Source organism: Ovis canadensis, chromosome 2 (genome assembly GCF_042477335.2).
Source record: "Ovis canadensis isolate MfBH-ARS-UI-01 breed Bighorn chromosome 2, ARS-UI_OviCan_v2, whole genome shotgun sequence".
In the NCBI taxonomy this organism is placed as follows: domain Eukaryota; kingdom Metazoa; phylum Chordata; class Mammalia; order Artiodactyla; family Bovidae; genus Ovis; species Ovis canadensis.
Window position 1 is genome coordinate 67,916,656 of NC_091246.1, and position 17,985 is coordinate 67,934,640.

Sequence of the window (17,985 nt, forward strand, 5' to 3'; positions counted from 1 at the left end):
AAAGGACTGATGAGATAAGGACCAAGTGTGACTCACGAATTTTGACTGGCTCCTGGATGGAGAACAGAAACAGTCTATCAAAGTCACCTTAGGACATGGACTACGTACTAAATGACTCGGTGAAGTTATTATTACTTTTCTTAAATAGGATATCAGTAGTATAATTATGTAGATGAATGTCCTTATTTAGGAGATTTCAGAAGTAAGAAGGGTTGAACTGCCCTGTCTTGCCCCTTCCCCTCAAATGGTTGACTAAAAATAAGTATGTCTTTATATACACATACAGAGAAAAATTAAGTGAATACAGCAGAATATTAACACTATAGAAGATATGTGTTGGTTATACTAATCTTTGAACTTCCCTTTTTGTTTGAAAATTTTTACCATATAAAGCTCAGAAAAAAACATCAAATACCACACACCCCGTGTATCCCCCAGCACTGTCCCTAACACACCATGTCCCAATTCTCGCTCAGTGTGTCCACTTGCCCTGCTGGAGTGAACACTCCTTACAGCTCAGACCTGTTCCAGGGCCAAGCGGATTTTCAACCAATGTTTGCTGAATGACTGAGTGAGCCGATAAATGAGTGAATGGCACAGACTGCCAGTTATCTCCAAAGAAATGCGAGTTTATGAAGAAAGATCGTGATCCTGTGAGACCTGTTACAAACGAGTTTATGAGCTCATAATTTAGTTTCTAAATTAATGCGGTTTTACCATTGTTTGCAATCTAGCTAAATCTCTTAGAAAATAATTATCTAACCTGGCTCTTCAGGCAAATTCATTCAGGCAAGAGAGGCACTGGTCTTAAGTTAGGAGAAGGATGAGAAGGCAAGAAGGGATCTTTACATCAACCTTAGTTAGCATCACCCTCCCAACATACCGAGGATACAGAGGGAGTGGTCCCTAGATTGTGCAATTCTGTCAAGTGCTAAAGACTAAGTAGTAATTTTCCTCTGGGCAAAAAACAAAGCGCTACGGAGTCAAGCTGAAAACAAACCCAGGACATACAATGGCAGCGATCTTCCCGCTTTTCCTCAGCTGCTGAACAGCAAATGAATGGAGCACGTCTTCCATGGGGGTGCCATTAACCATGACCACCCTGTCATTCTCTCTGCGAACAAAGCAGAAAAATGGGATATGAAAACCCCTCAGCTTGCCCCTATGAATCACTTATTTAGGAACAAATAAAAGCAAAAGATTGACCCAAAATTTTTATTAAAGGCTCAGTGTCTAATGACTCCTGAGGTTTAATCTGTCAACTCGGTCTGAGCTCTTCAGAGGAAGGAACCCAGGAGACTCTCAGAGCGCTTTGGACAGTGTCTCCTGGAAACCACCTGTGGAGAAGGACCCAAACCCACGGGGTCCTTCCGAGTCGCTGGATGGCACTAAGGTCTGAGCACAGAGGGAACTTGTACGTCAGGCCCTCCTTACCCATGGTGTTTGGTGGAACACGGTACATGGTATGCTCTAGCAAATCTACAGATGACCCCAAAGGAGGCTGACAGTCACTTGTGTTTTGGAGGGGATGAAGTCAAGAGGTTGCCTCAGCTTCTTAAAGAAATTTTGAGGTCACAGAACCCTAACTCTTAATTTTATCTCATCCCAAAAATGATGTAAAATTTCAACCATGCTCTCTGTATGAAAGAAAACTAACATATATATATATTCCTTTCTTTTTTTAATTTTTAAAAGTGCACACCACCAAAAGCCCCCTGTCCAGTGGACTGGCAGGGATTGGGAGCAGGAAGAAGGACACTCACTGAAGCAGCCCGTCGGCGGGCCCACCCGGGAGCACGTCAGAAATGACGATAGATGTTTCCCCATTTTCAAAGTGGGGGTTGTCTCTGCCTCCGGATACTGCAATTCCAAATCCTCTCTTGGAATCCTGGTCATTGAAGTTAAGATAAAAATTAAAATAAAATCCTCTATAAGTGGCTTTCAGGATTTATTACCAGTAGTCAATAAAATAAAGGTCAAACCAATAACCAGAGACAGTTCAGAAACAGAAGGCTTAGAGAAACAAGTGAGAAATGGAACACGGCATCATCATGGTTAGCCGACAGGTTTATAAAGGGAAACACCTTATCTAAAAGGAACAGCCTTGTGAAAGCTGGACAAGATTAATAGCACAGACTGGAGTTATCACTGGAAGCTGGCAGGGGATGGAAATTACATCTTCTGTCCAAATAAGAATGTGCTATTGGAATCACCAATCACATCTGTTCTCATATCCAGGCCTGAGCTGGAAAGGCTTGTCACAACTGAAATCTGTGCGAAAACCGTATTTTTAAAGAATACCTTTAACTTACAAATTAGAGGAGCTAATGGTCTCGTTTAATTTACAGTGAAGAAGAAGTGAAGATTTTAAAGACAAAATCTGAAGATGAACTTATTTTTGACATCTTATGAGAGAGCAAAGTATTAAATTCTTTTCTATATGCATTTAGGATGGAAATAGAGATGAATGAGATTGAAGATTAATCTAGAAATGTATAAGGGTGAACCCAAATAATACAGAATCTTAATTCATTTCAAAATGTGTTCAGAAAAGCTAAGCTCCTGGATTTCACCCTGGTGACTATATGGACTATATGTGGACTATATTCACATCCAGGGATATATGTGGCTATAAGGCTAAATAAGGGTTTGATTATATAAAAAGCTATTCAGAGAATAAAAGAAACCTTCACCCAAAAAAAAGTTCGCATGTGGGGCCTACTATGCCAGTTGACAGCAAACAGAAACACAGAACAAGCTGGGCTGCTGTCCATTAGCCCCACGGCTTTGAGTTTGGCAGGACTGTCGCCTGATACCAGTTTCCACACAAAGAGAGCTCCATCCTCTGCACCAGCTCCTCACCTCTGCCAATTTGTGGTTTAAATTCAAATGGTATACGGTGAAAGGGCAGAGAAAACAGTCAGAATGGAAGCCCCAGAAAATGACAAGAGGCGAAAAATAAGACCTAAAGGGGGAAGCCCCTCAACTCAGGAAATCATGATTACCGCTCCAGAAGTTTCATCACCTGAGCATCCATCTGTGTTTTTCTATCTGAATTGATTCCATACATATTTATTCAGAAACCAGTTTCCACTGAAGTCATGGTCTAAAGTTCATGGCTGTGATGGGCAAAGGAAAACTCTCCCTTTGAGGAACTCAGACTCCACCTACATAGTGACAGAGACTGGAAGGACTCAGAGTGGAAAAAGACCCATACAGGGCCCAAGAAAACCATGAGGCTGGCCAGGGCGGCTTGATGAGTAAGACTTTGGAATCACGAGTGTGTGTGTTTAGTTCACTTAGTTCACACACAAATCACTTACAAGGTCTTAATGGCTGTACTTGTCTTGCGTGGGGCTAACACCTATCATGCCTACCTCAAACTTTGCTGTCAGAATAAAAGGGAATAGAGCTGGCAATTATTAACATGTACTGGACTCCAAGTTCTAGAAGTTCTTCGTATTATCTAATTTAACCAAGAGGGGTAATACCTGTGACATAACTTTAAAATTCAGTAAAATACATTTACGTATTTTATGATCTTACTTCTACTTTCAATCCCATTGTGTGCTGGGGGGGATGGTGGGGGGGGCATCATTAAAAATCTGATTAACTTAGCCCCATTAATACAATCAAGAGTGAGACAAGGAATACAACCCATGTCTCCCGAGTGCTAAACCAATGTTTTAAAGTCCTGTTTGGACTTAACACTCAGTGAGGGAATGATGTTATAAATGCTATACTTAAAATTACAGATATTGTAGAAGCTGCCTTAACATTAAACAGAACAGATTATTTCCATTCCTCCCCTTCTTTCTTCTTTTTCCTGTAAAACATTCTATCTGAAGACATGTGAATACATTAATGAATCTCTATGATTCTTCTGTATTATACAGATCTTAGCCAAAAAATAGAACATACAAATCCTTGTTAATGCAGTAATTGTGTCTGTGTACAAATAAATAAGATCCATGATCTGTTATGGTATCTATAAATGGAATAACAGTCATTATATGTCCACTCGTATGTGGAATCCAAGAAAAGATATTAATGCAAATGAACCTACAAAACGGAAACAGAGACATAGAAAACAAACTTACGGTTACCAAAGGGGAAAAGGAAGGGGGGATCAATTAGGAATCTGAGATGAACAGATACACACAACTATACATAAAGTAAACAACAGGGTCCTGCTAGAGAGCACAGAAAACTGTATTCAGTTATCTTTTAATAACCTATAATGGAAAAGAATCTGAAAAAGTGTGTATGTGTATCTGTATGTGCTGTATATCTGAAACACAGTCAATCAACTATACTTCAATTAAAAAAAGATCCACGATCTGTAAATACAAGAACAGATTGTAGCAGATATGACATACGAAACACTCACCTTCTGTAGGGTCACAGTGTACTGTTCCCATATCAGTTCTTCCATGCCTGGAGCCTGTTTTAAAAGAATCAAAACCAATTTGATTAAAACCATAAGCATTTCAATGCTAGAAATAAAACTGTAATTCAAAATGTCTCCATAGAAAGTCCAGCTCACACATTCCACACATCAAAAAGAGTGGGAACATTATACTACTTATTTCCAAAAACACTTTCCTTCAATGAAATGGCAGTCTTAACAATACAAGGAAAATTAGTGAAATACATACTGAGAGATACACCCTAAAAAGGAAGAAATATTAAGTGTTAAGCTTTTTCCTTATCACCACTCCAAAACACGGTCATGATAAAAGTACTTATCTAGAGTTGGAAACAGATATATTTCAATTAAAAAAAAAAATCTCATTCGTCCTGTCAAAAGCAACTTCCTAGGTAAGTTTATGCATTTTTAAGTCTAAGGGAAACCTTGGCCTTTATCAAGAGAGTGCCAAACTTGATACTATTTGTATCAAGGTCCGTGGGACCCCTTGGCCTTTTCCCCATCAGCATTATGGGTGTAAAAGATGATAATGCCAGCATAAACAGACCCCTGGGTGTCAATTTCTGACAATACTCTAGACAAACCTGAAAACAGTGGATATCATTTCATAATCGTAATAATCCATTAAATGCATGCTGGCTTTGAGGGGAAATCCTTAAAGTCAAAAAATGCCAAGAAAGCTTAAAGCCAGAGAGATAACGCAGCACTGCACCAGGCATTTCAACAGGAGGCTGGAAAGAGAGAAAACTGTAGATGTGAACAGGGTGGAGATCAGAGTGGATGTATAAGGGGGAAAAGCATGTGAGGCAGATGGAGACAGCAGGCACAGCTGCCTGTCTCATTCTTGGCTCTGGGCAGAGTGGAAATAACTAAAAATACCTCCCTGGAGAATTCCTTTATTGAGAGACCTGTACTCACTCAGGCTTGAGACTGAAATTCATGTTATAGATGTGAGGACACCCCCGCTACTGAAACACTCATACCCAAAGTGGTTCTACACTGGCACCACCACCCAGGTACATGGAGTGAATGAAATACTCCAGGAACACACTAAAATTACCCAGGAACACACTAAAAAGCAGGCTTCAGAGAATCCTGCAGACACGCATCTGTGGAACACGAGTTCACAGTTTAAACACAAACACAAAACAGGTCATCATTAGTGAGAGTTAAGAGAAATAAACTGCAGAATCAAAGTCTGTGGATTTTGGAAAAAATCAACCACAGACCAAAAGAAAAGTATAATATGTCTCATGTGTTTTTCATAAGAAATTAAAAAGGGGGAATTCAAAGTGTACTCAAAGAACAGCATCAAAAATGATCAGGCAAATCTAAACTTTTTTTAGAAATAAAAAAAATACGATAATAAAATTAAGTTTAAAAATGGATTGAACCACATACCACAGAAAGTTAAAGATAATAATGAATTGGAAGAAAGATGTGAATAAATTATCCAGTGCAGCACAAATCATTAAAAAAGTGAAACAGTTGAAGGAAATTGAAAGTGAGATAGTCTTATAATGTGTCTATTTAGATTTCCAGAAGAAGTTAAGAAAGTGAGACAGATGCAATACTCCAAAACAACAAGATCTGATGATTCTTCAGGTTCAAGACTGATACATCACAAACAGGGTAAATTAAAAAACCAAATTAAAAATCACTTTGAAAAACATGGTAATCTTACTACAGAAAAAGATACAGAGACTTGAGAGCAGCTAAGCAGAAAAGAGTACAAAAGAGCAATCAGAATAACATTTGAAACAGCAATAATGAAAGCCTGAACTTAGTAGAACTACATATTTAAACTAGTATCTGTTGATTTGGGGGACAGACATTTTTTAAAAAACAAAATTGAGATAGATTTTACCCTAGACAAGCAGTAAAAGAACTTCCAAAGGACAAATTTAAGAAAGGGAAATAATCCCATAAAGAAGAATAAAAGACAAGAAGGGATGTACATCTGGAAGTATATTGGCTATATGCAATTATAATAAACGTGTAATTTTTGACAGTTAACTAAGACAGAACTAAAATTCTGTGAGCTTCCCAAGTGGCTCAGTGGTAAAGAATCCACCTGCCAAAGTAGGAGATGCAGGAGATATGGGTTCGATCCATGGGTCAGGAAGATCCCCTGGAGGAGGGCATAGCAACCCACTCCAGTATTCTCACCTAGAAAATTCCATGGACAGAGAAGCATGGCTGGCTACAGTCCATGGAGTCTCAAAAGGTAGGAAACAACTGAGCGCGCACGCACACGCACACACACACACACACACACACAGACATACACACACACACACACAACCAGGCAACACAGTATATAAATCTAGAAGCGTGTAACATGATTTAATTATTCTAAATATTGCATTCAAGAGCAGAATTAAACTGTTGATTAATTTTGAACTTCACTGAGTAAAATCCACATATTAAATTTTCTGGTATAACCACCATAGGAATAATTAGAATATATAACTTCCAAATAGCAAAGGGAAAAATAAAATGAAAACAAAAGTCAATCCAAAAGAAGGCAGAAGAGACAAAATGGGAAATTTAGTAAAAGGAGGGCAAATATTAGTACAAAACATAAACTATGATTGTAGAAATGAATGTAGAGTTATCCCAATAGACAGATGGTCAAAATGGATTAAAAACAAGAAGATCTAGTTACATGTTTTTTAATAGACAAAATCTAAAACATAAGGACTTAAAGAAATTTAATCATACGAATAAAAAGCTTTACTGTACTTATTTACAAATAATTTAAGAAAAACTCTCTAGCTATTTTACATTAAAAATTTTTTAAACTCAAATTTGCCAATTCCCGCACTGCTACTAATAAGACAGAGAGAAGAGAATCAAAACATGTCCAGATACTGTCATCCTGTTTTACCCAGTTAAACTTAGGCTTGGTCGGGGGAAGATGCCACTTAGCACAAAAGGCTAACAACTGATAAATTAGAGCAGATAATTCCTTTCTTTTGGTAGAATGGGGTTAGAAAAAGGCAATTTTGTTTGTACAGCACATGAGCAAGACTACTCTTGAGTGGCTGTCACTGATTACTCAAATCGAGAGGATTTTATAATCCTTTAGTTCCCTCCTCCCTCTATGGGGAGGACACTGTGGGGACATTTCCCTGGTTAATACCATCTGGCTCCAAGGGATCAGAATTCTCAGAAAGAGATTTAAAAACAGAACTTAGATTGTCTCTAGGGTTAGAAAGAACTCAAAAAATGGTGCTTGGAAAAGGTGAGAAGTAGTTTCTGTGTTACCAGCACACCTGGGACTGAGTGCTTTCGGGGTGGAGGTGCATTAGTGTCCAAAAAGGGGTGATGCTTAGGCTAAATGAAGGCATGGCAACACAATGAAATATGTAAGCATTCAAAAGAGGTAACTGTCTAAAACATGTAAATCTCTCCCACTGTTTAAGTTTATTCACCATGATCACTGTTCTTCAATTTAAAAAAAAGAAAATGGATTTTCAAGTGACTTTTTTCTACTCACTTTCGTCTCATATCTTCTAGAACAGTGTCTGGCACACAGAGTAGGCACTCAAAAAGTTTTCTTTTCCATAAATTAACGGATATATTATTCATTCATCACCCAATTAATATGATGAAGGCACCGATTGCTATTACATACAAGTTTTCCTTTAAAGTAAATTTCTACTCCATTCAGTGGCCCTCTGCTCTTTCCGTATCACGCTTGAGGTGGTTAGCTGGACACTCACGTGCCTATGGTCTGGTGTTCCAGAGAGAAATAGTTTATGGCCATTTCTCTCTGGATTTTTGTTGTCTATAACAGCATTTTCCAATTTGTGCCAGTATAACACAACTTTCCCAAGATTTTAATAAAGTTTCCTATTTTTTTTTAAGTGCTTCTTCTTAAAGGGAAATAATAAGCAGAAATCCAGCTGATCAGAACCGATTGTCCCTTTCCATTTTCACAGAACACTTCCTAACATCTTGACACCTGTTTTCAAGGTGGCTTCAATACAACCAACTCACCATGACCTGGAAGTAATCTTACTAGCATGTACGTTTTCCAAGTTTCTTCTCTGCACTTTACTTTAAAGCTGACAGATTTCAACAGTGAATTACTCTGAAAGTTGTGGTAAAATAAATACAGTTGCCAAATCCTCTCTGAGTATAGCTATACTCTCATGTATTAAGAAAAAACATCATTCAGTACCCTACCCCCAAAATGTATTTAAAAGTCATCAGGAAAGAAGCAGTACCATGACAAAGACTCCGAGGATTGGGCAATGCTATGGGGTAGATGGAGAGCATAATCCCAAAAGGACAGTGATCTTTAGGTTAAATAAATCAACTCACAGTGAAACACACAGGCACTGAAATAATCATTTAACTTCTGTCCACTTCTAAAGTTTTTTTCATCATGATGACCATATTTTCAATTAGAAAGAGATTTAGTTTTATGTTTTTAGGCCAGCCTGTTCTTGGGAAGCAGTGGGGATATAAATTGGCATACATCTTCCAGAAGGCAAATGCCTTATGTATTTCAAAATGTAAAATCTACATACCACTTGATCAATCAGTTCCAGTTCTAGTAATTTATTCTACAGAAATACTTGTACAAGTGCACATATACATATAAATTTATATACATATACAGTTGTTTATAGTTTTTAATAATTAAATGCTCAACAATAGGAGACTGGTTTTATACACACACACACACTTAAATGTCAATTAAAGGAAAAAGAATCAAGGTGCAAAACATCATTGTTTGTTCCTGTTTCTTATTTCTCCGACTTATTTATTTTTGTAAGCATGCAGGGAAAGGACTGGAAGAGTAAATACCAATAAATGTTGAATTTCTCCAGGAGTTGTGAGGGTTTAGAGAATATTTTTACGAGCACATTGCTTTTAGAATATATGTCAAAAATAAAAACAGAAAACTCTCTATTAACAGTTTTAAATTTTTTATCAGTTAGCAAAATAAATACATTACTTCAAAATTTTATTTTCAAAACATTCTCCTAGTATGAACCTGGCTTTTGTAATTCACTATTCTTCCTTAATAAGATTAAATTGCCTTTAAGTATTCCTGTGCTGCCTGCAGGAGTAATTTAAATTCAATCTGTCAGAGAAAGGATTAATCCCTTACCACTACTGTGACAATCACAGGAATGAATGAAATTTTTAAATCAATCAGACCTTGCCAAGTGCCAAAGACTTCATCAACTTGTTATGAAACTGCTCAGATTATAAGCAACCTTTTCTTACCTAGAGTTAATGGGCTGTGACATAACCCATTAACTACTTAAATTTTAAGAGAATATACTAAGAGATAAATTTCAAATCTTAATTTTAAAGGTAAAGAAATTAGAGTGAAATAAATTTTAATAGCTCTCTTGAGCATTAAAAATAAACCATGTTGCACACAACCCACAAAGCTGTGACTTTTTACAAGGGTCTCACAGAAAACCCTTCATTCTTTCATTCCTTCACTTATTCAGTCACTCAACCACGGGTGTGCCCAAAACAGCAAATCACTGACTGTCTTCTCTGCCTCATCTGTATCTTTCTAGAAACACAGAGCACCCTACACAATCACAGAAAATCAGCTCCCGATACATCCCCAGGGACAGCCTGCAGTCATGTATCAGCTTAGGAAACAGCTGAGACCACGCCTTTCAAACTGGGCCAATGGGCCCCACCCAACCTGTGCTGGGCTGTGCAGAGATCCGAGAATTGCCATCAATATTTAGCCACTGCATGAATGCAGGCAGGGAGCTGCTTAGCCTTCAGAAAGCTTCACATGCAAGACCATAGGAAAAGTACATACATATATCAGGCAGGGTAAAGGGACTCGTATTCACGATGCAATGATTTCTCTGCTGGTCAGAGGCCCAAGAGAAATGTGCCAGTATGTGCGCACAGATCCACAAAGTATTCACAGCAGGAATGTTTCAACAGCCCAAACTGAGACAACCTGAATGATCTATCAAGGGCAGAACAGACGAACAAATTGTGATATGTTATTAAAATGCAATGCTATACTGCAATGAAAACTAGAGCCACACACCCACAGCACAGGAGTGTCTCAAACATAACACGGAGTGAAAAACATCCTGCAAGGGTTTATATAGACAGCTATCATTTTTACATAATTCAAAGATGGAAATGTGAATATACGGGACGCCACTGCACTGCACACTTTTGTTTAGAGGTGTTTGTGTGTGTGTGTGACCCAGGATGAGGTAGATGAGTGAGAAAGGACCTTGGGTCCACCCTAGTGAGGGTCCATGGGTATCATGACGGGCTCACGAGTATATTTTATAATTACACTTTATGATTTAGATACATAATTCTCTTATATACCAAACACTCTGTAAGTTAAAAAACAGGGGAGGGGGAAGGAAAGGTGGGCTCATGAGTAAACACCAAAGGGTACCCAATGATTCCTAGCCCAAGGACCTCATACCAACATTTGTTAATGCAGAACAGACGACAAAGCCAAAGAGCAAAAGTGCAATCATTCAGACTGCCAGGGGGCAAGGAGGGGATGGGAGCAGTAATTTGAGAAGTGCATGAAGGCAGGCAAGGTGCAGAAGCAGGCTGGCTCCGGAGGAGCAGAAGGCTGCAGAAGAAGCCGAGTCTCCTTTTCAACCCAAGAGACAACATTCCGGCAGCAGGAGGATCTCCAGTGATCTCCCCCACATCACTTTCACTTTTTCTATATGTAAGGTGAATAACCACCCCCACGAAATTGTAATGACTCATTCCTAGACAACACAGAAAGAAAAGGGGGCCATTTTAAAAAACTAAATAAAAAGCTTTGTGTTGGCAGTAATGTATATACATGCAGAATGAAAAAGGGACAAATAGTTATTTGATTTGTCTCTAAAATTACTCTCTAGTTGTTAAAGTTTCTTTCCTTTGAAAAATCTTGGCCAAACAGGTAAATTCCATATTTTACATAAAGAATATCGAAATGTGATAAAAACCAACTAGGAGGCAGTTACTAAAAGTCTTCACTGCCTTGACTCTCCCAACAGGAAATTTTTAAGCTTTTTATCTACAAACTGTTGGTTTTCAGCGATGGAAAGTCAGAGCCAGAGATGAATCAATATCTGCCCATAAGGGACATGTTTGATAAAAATCCCATCATAGAAGTAAACACTTATACATGTTATAGTGCACTCCATGTTCAATCCATTGGGGGAAAAAAAGAACAAGGGAAAAACTTTTTTCTATCATTTAGAAACCAAGATAAAAAGAATACTAACAAATAATAGTAAGAAGAAAAATATAGATTTCTGCTGGATAAGGAAGCAGAAAGCTTTTTACCCAAAATAAGAAATTACAATTACCCAAATACAAACAAACATCTTCCCCAGAAAGCAACACCCTGCTTGCAGATTCCCAACACAGGGGAAACAGCAGCCTTTGATACGTAAATCCCACTAAGAGGCTATCAGTTTCACATAAGTCTGCCTAATATAAGACAAGTATTTTTTAAACCCACCAATGACTACAATCTGCATCTCACAGTTTGTTCCTGAGGGCTGCCAGAAGCACAAATAAATCAGAGGAGAAAGGAATCACTGTGAGAAGGCTCCCCCTCCCAATTTCCCACAAAGAAAGGTTGGGGAAGAAAAGGGGGAAAGGAGAGCTTGCGGAGGGACTCACATGGCCTTTCAATCTCCCCAACTTTTTAACAGCCTGGACCCACATCCTCTGGAGGAACTGCGCGGTCTTCATGGCCTCTGGAGGGTGACTAGCCAGAGCACTGCCTACATCCCAGGCTGCTCGCCCATTGCCACCACTCCACGTGGTTACGTAAGGCAGATACAATAGTGGCCCACATTCCCAGCAAATCCTGTTGTCATCTCACACAGTGACACATCCATACAGCGGGACACCGAACGCTCTGAAAAGCACTACTTATGAGGAAAAAGAAAGCATTCTGGATTTGCACCACTCTGCTGCTTTCCCTCCCTCTCTCCCATGCCAGGGAACTAGAGAATTAAGAGTAAATATTCCTTTTAGACATGTAAAATGATTCAGTATCTGAGCAGAAATTTTTAAGTTAAGGAGGACATTCTAGAGCAATGTTGTAGAAAGGAACACTTAGAGAAGTATTTATTTACATAGATGCCCCCCTTCACCCCCCTACACACACATACACGAAAAGCATAAGCTGGCTGAACAGCAACGGGTAATGTTTCAGGTGCCTGGAATTGCTGTTATCACCTAGAAAATTAAAAGGCTTGAAGATACGAAGCTGCTCATCCTTGGAGATAACTAAGTCTACACTCGGGCAGTGGGTACAGTCAGGGCCATAGCGGGGGCAGAGTGCTCACTCAGCAGAGCCTCCTCCTCTCTCGCCCCTTTCTGTAAACTTCACAGATAAAAGAATAACAAAGGGCCCTGCTCTCCACTTCTTTGTCTTCACCACTTGCAGAGGGTGGGGGTGGAAAAGCACATTTGGGGTTTTTGAACATCTAAGAAAACCTGTATGGGATGCTGGGGGTTTGGAAGCTGGGTTGGGATTTTGGAAGCATGGTCTTGGGGAGCGGTGGTCCTTGTCACTGTATATTGTATTTTACACCAATGGGCCAGACAGGCTGCAAGGGAGGAGCGAGCCCTCTACATTGTTTGAGGTTGTGTGCTCAGTCGTGTCTGATGCTTTGTGACCCCATGGACTGTAACCCTAACCCTAACCCTATGTAGCCCACCAGCCTCCTCTGTCCATGAGATTTTCCAGGCAAGAATACTGGAGTGGGTTGCCATTTCCTTCTCCAGAGGTTGAGGTTGAGATGTGAATTAAATGTAGACCACGAGATGCACACCACAAAAGGAGCAACTTGACACAGAGGCAAGGACGATCTGGGGGCCATCTCTGTCCTGTTACCGAGCTGTGGGGCCTGGGATAACTTATCTCCTTTACTAAATGAGGAAAACATACCTACACTTCAGAGGGCCAGTGTCAGCCTGGAACGCAGCAACCTCTCCCTACAGAGCGCAAAGCTCTCAAAAGTGTTCATGGCCTTCCCTTGACTCCGTAAGAGTAGGTGCTTCAGAAGTGCTGGGCCAGCAAAACGGGATCAGAAATGAATGAAAGTTTGTTTCAAATCTTACACTGAGAGGGCACGGAAGACAAAGGAGCCCTACTGAAGCGGGACCTTGGGAGCTGAGCAGATGCTCAGGACTCGACCCCGGGTGTGCAGGCGCCCCACACCAGCCAGGCTCAGCCCAGGCCCCGGGCACAGAGGAGCATGGATGGAGGGCACAAAGCAGCTAGCTCCTTTCCTGTGACCATCCTCAGGAAAACACTCCTGCTGCCCTGATGAGGAAATAAATACTTCTTTCCCTTAAATGCATGAACATTACCTAGAAGTCACTGGCATTCTACAAGTTAATAATTCCAGATTTTTCTTCAATGATTTTCAAAACTTACAGTTTCTGCCATCACTCACTCTTTTTTTTTAAATATGCAGGAGACATAAGAGATGTGGGTTCGATCCCTGGGTTGGTAAGATCCCCACTCCAGTATTCTTGCCTGGAGAATCCCATGGACAGAGGAGCCTGGAAGGCTACAGTCCATAGGGTCACAGAGAGTCAGAGATGACTGCAGCAAAACAACACAGACACAGCTTAGCAAAACAACAACAAAAGAAACACTGCAGAACATAACATGTACCATCTTAACCATTTCTAAGTGTTCAGTACAGCAGTGTTAGGTCTGTTGACATTGTTATGCAGCCAATCTCCAATACTTTCTCATCTTGCAAAACTGAAACTCTAGACCTTTTCAACAACTCCTCATTCCTCCTCCTCTCAGCCCCTCATAATCACTATTCTTTCTGTTTCCATGAATGTAACTATTTCGAATATCTCATGCAAGTGGAATCATATAGTATTTGGCTTTTTTGGTTCTGGGTTATTTCATTTAGCATAATATCCTTAAGGTTAATCCTTGCTACATGTGCCAGATTTTCCTTCCTTTTTAAGACTAATATTCCATTGTATGTGGTATGCCATATTTTATTTATTCATCATCAATGGACACTTGGGTTACTATTACCTCTTGGATTGTGAATACTGCTGCTATTAACATGGGTATGTAAATATACTAATTCTTTTTTTTAATCTATTTTTAATTGAAGGATAATTGCTTTATAATATTGTGCTGGCTTCTGCCATACCTCAGCATGAATCAGCCATAGGCATACATATGTCCCCTCCCTCTTGAACCTCCCCCCAACTTCTCACCCCATTCTACCCCTCTAGGTTGTCACAGAGCACCAGTTTGAACTCCTTGAGTATTACACCAATTTTCCACTGGCTATCTATTTTACATATAGTAGTATATATACTTTCATATTAATTCTTTACTCATTCAACAAACGTTTACCAAGTGCAACGTGCCAGATACTAACGTTCAAACGAGGATCAAACCACATATAGCACTGTCTTCAGGAAGTCTGACAGGAGCTAGCACCTGATCTCATTGGATGATTGCGGAATAGGGGCTATTTCCCATGAACAAGGCCACTGAGATGAGGTCTGAAGAATAAATACAATTGGGGGTGGGGTCAGTGGTGCAGGATTTACAAAGTGGTTCAGTGGTAACGAATCTGCCTGCCAATGCAGGAGTTGCGGGTTGGATCCATGGGTGGGGAAGATTTCCTCTAGAGAAGGAAATGGCAACCCACTCTGGTATTCTTGCCTAGGAAATCCCAGGGACAGAGAAGCCTGGTGGGCTACAGTCCATGGGGTCGCAAAGAGTCAAACACGACTGAACACATGTGCATTGGACTGTGCAGGACCCAAAGAGCAGCAGAGGGCAAAGACCCTGAAAGAGAAAGGCAGAGGGCCACTAGTGAAAAGGCCATCTGAACCACTGCAGGCTGTCCTGATGAGCAGTTGTTCTATCAGTGGCATCAAAAGGACACCTGGTGGTGGACAGCTGCCTCCATGAGAAGATCAAGAGTTTAGGGCTTTACCCTTCCCAAGATCCCTAACTTCCATAGTCACATATTTGAGAAATATCTACTGAGCAATTAGCACCCACCCTGTGGATTAAAAAAAAAAATTATCCTACATCATTACCCTCAGGCAGTGACAGTGCAGGGGGAACCAGGACACATAAACAATCCCGATGCAGTCCAACTACAACCGTAGATGGAGAGACAAGGCTCATAAACTCAACAAATATTCCTCAGGAACCTAGGACACGTCAGACACTGCTGGGGGTACACGAATCAGTTCTCCCCACACAGGGAGGATTTTAACAGAGAAAACAGACAATAGACAAGTAAACATATAACCTCCAGTAGCAGTAACTGCCATGGGATGTGACTCTGGAAAGAAGGAATCATAAGAAAACCTGGACCTCTTTCCAAGTAGAGGGAACAGTAGATGCAAAGGCCATGAGGTGAAAAACAAGCTTATAATCATGAAAAAAAAGGCCACATGGGGCTGGAACAGGGTGATCTCTGAGATAACGGCAGGAATATACAATGTGGAACTGCTGGCATGGGTGCATGCCATGAAACAGGGATGAGAGGTCCAGGGGGGTTGGCTGTGTACCCCCGAGCTGAAAGATGACTAACTTGTGGGTGGGTGACCACAGGCAGAGCAGGAGGGATAACCTGAAAGGTGTGTCCAAGACAATGCGGACAGGCACTCAGTGCGGCTGCGAAGTAAGCACAGGATGCTACACTCTCAGCATGGAACAGAGGTGTTAAATAACTTAATCTACAGCTTGGGAGTCCTAAAACACACACCCAGCCCAGAAATAGGAGACGAGATGAGTGTGAGAACTGGAACAGAAGGAAGCTATCAACACCCAGCAGGTACCTCGCTCATAGCGCTCTGTACAGTTTTTCACAGATGCCCACAACCTATAGAAACTCCTTTTCCCCAGAAAAGTTTGAAAATGAGCTTCACTCTTGCTCTTCCTAAAATGAGTAGTTTTTAAAAATTATAAACCAAGATTCTGGTTTCCAGGCACCTGCCTGTGTCTCTTCAAAGCTAAACCCTTCCAGTAGCAGTAACCAAGTCAGCAGTGAGTTAAACAAACCCTTATGTAATTCTTTTTTTTTTTTAAGTCTCTCATAGTTGATTCTATGATAACAAGATCATCACCAGCTCCTTACCCTCCCTTCACAACTTACAAAGGTGCACGCTGACGGGGAACAGTGACAACTAGTGTACAGTGTGCTCACAGCACACAACTCACAATGGACACAGCTGAGTGTGACCAGGGTGAGAGAAAAAACCTACACATAGCAGTTTAAAGAGGGATTCTTGATAGCTCAACAATTCACAGGATTAGGTTCCAGACCTACTGCTGACGGGTACCGAACGGAGTTATGAGGGTTTTGTTGTTCTTATTTTAACCCGTCACCTATTATTTACCTAAGGTAAACTTTCAGCGCATATTTAAGTAAATAATGTAGAACAGAGAGAGGACAACGGTTTGCCTAGAGGTGCATTTCAAAAGCAGAAGCAGTCGTGCTGAAATGCAAAAAGCAATGAACCCAGGCTCTAAGAAGACACTTCCACCCAAGACTCTGCCCCTCCCAACTGACCCAGGACCTTGGGCACCCACTCAATTCCACTGCCAGTTGGTAAAAACAAGGATCTCCTCATCTGTTTGACAGGGTGAATTGAGGCAAACTCCCACAAAAACACAGGAAATACCAGGCCAGTAAACTTGCAAGGAGGAGGTGGGATGGTCATGAATGCCTCTGACAACCACGGCCACAGAACATGGTGGGAATAGCCCTCTAGAGCCCTGTATATGCCAGGGTCCAAGCTCAGCTCCCACACACCTGACAAGCTCCATGAGCTGGAGCAGCTCCCTTACTGAGGCTCAGTTGCTTCATCTACAAAATGGGCTCAAAATCCCTACCCTTTATAATTGTTGTGAGGACTGAGTGGAGAAATGTTTATAAAGAGCCTCACCCAGTGCTCATCACACAATTAACACTCTCCATAAAGGTCCCCACCATAATTCTGCAGCAGCAATATAAGGTGACCACTCCCATTTAAGAACCTGTTCTTTTTCTGAGAAGAGCACAGTATGATTAACTAAGAACACATCATGGAACCCAAGGGAAATGAAAACATATGTCCACACAAACACCTGGACACAGATGTTCACAGTGGCATTATTTATCATAGCAAAAATGTGGAAACCACCCAAATGTCCATCAACTGTAAACGGGTAAACAAAATGCAGTATATGAATACAACGTGTTATTATTCAGGCTAATAAGGAAAGACATACAAATACATGCTATAAGGATAAACCTTAAAAACATTATTAGCAAAAGAAGCCAGACGCATTATATTTTGCAGAATCACAAAATATTATGATTCCATTTATGTAAATTGTCCAGAAGAGGCAAATCCACAGAGATCACATGTAGATTAGTGGTTGCCTAGGAATAAGGGAATATCGGGAAAGGTGGGGAATAACTTGCTAAATGGGTATGGAGTTTCCTTTTTGAGGTGATAAAAATGTTCTCAAACTGATATGGTGTTGGTTGCACAAATCCATAAATATACTAAAACCC

At 40.4% G+C, this 17,985-nt stretch overlaps 1 protein-coding gene across 7 annotated transcripts in view; it reads right to left on the minus strand.

Moving 5' to 3' along the window:
• TJP2 (tight junction protein 2) overlaps window positions 1-17,985 on the minus strand; it is a 126,010-nt gene that overhangs the window by 34,256 nt on the left and 73,769 nt on the right. For 6 of the 7 annotated variants that reach the window (XM_069576373.1, XM_069576371.1, XM_069576368.1 and 3 more), the window contains 3 exons: window positions 4,391-4,444; window positions 1,764-1,888; window positions 1,012-1,114 (listed from right to left, as the gene is read on the minus strand). In XM_069576373.1, coding sequence (XP_069432474.1) covers window positions 1,012-1,114; window positions 1,764-1,888; window positions 4,391-4,435 — 273 coding nt within the window. In that variant the 5' untranslated portion in view covers window positions 4,436-4,444. Of the gene's footprint in view, window positions 1-1,011; window positions 1,115-1,763; window positions 1,889-4,390; window positions 4,445-5,013; window positions 5,060-17,985 lie in introns of those variants that run through there. The other variant, XM_069576369.1, reaches the window with a different exon arrangement.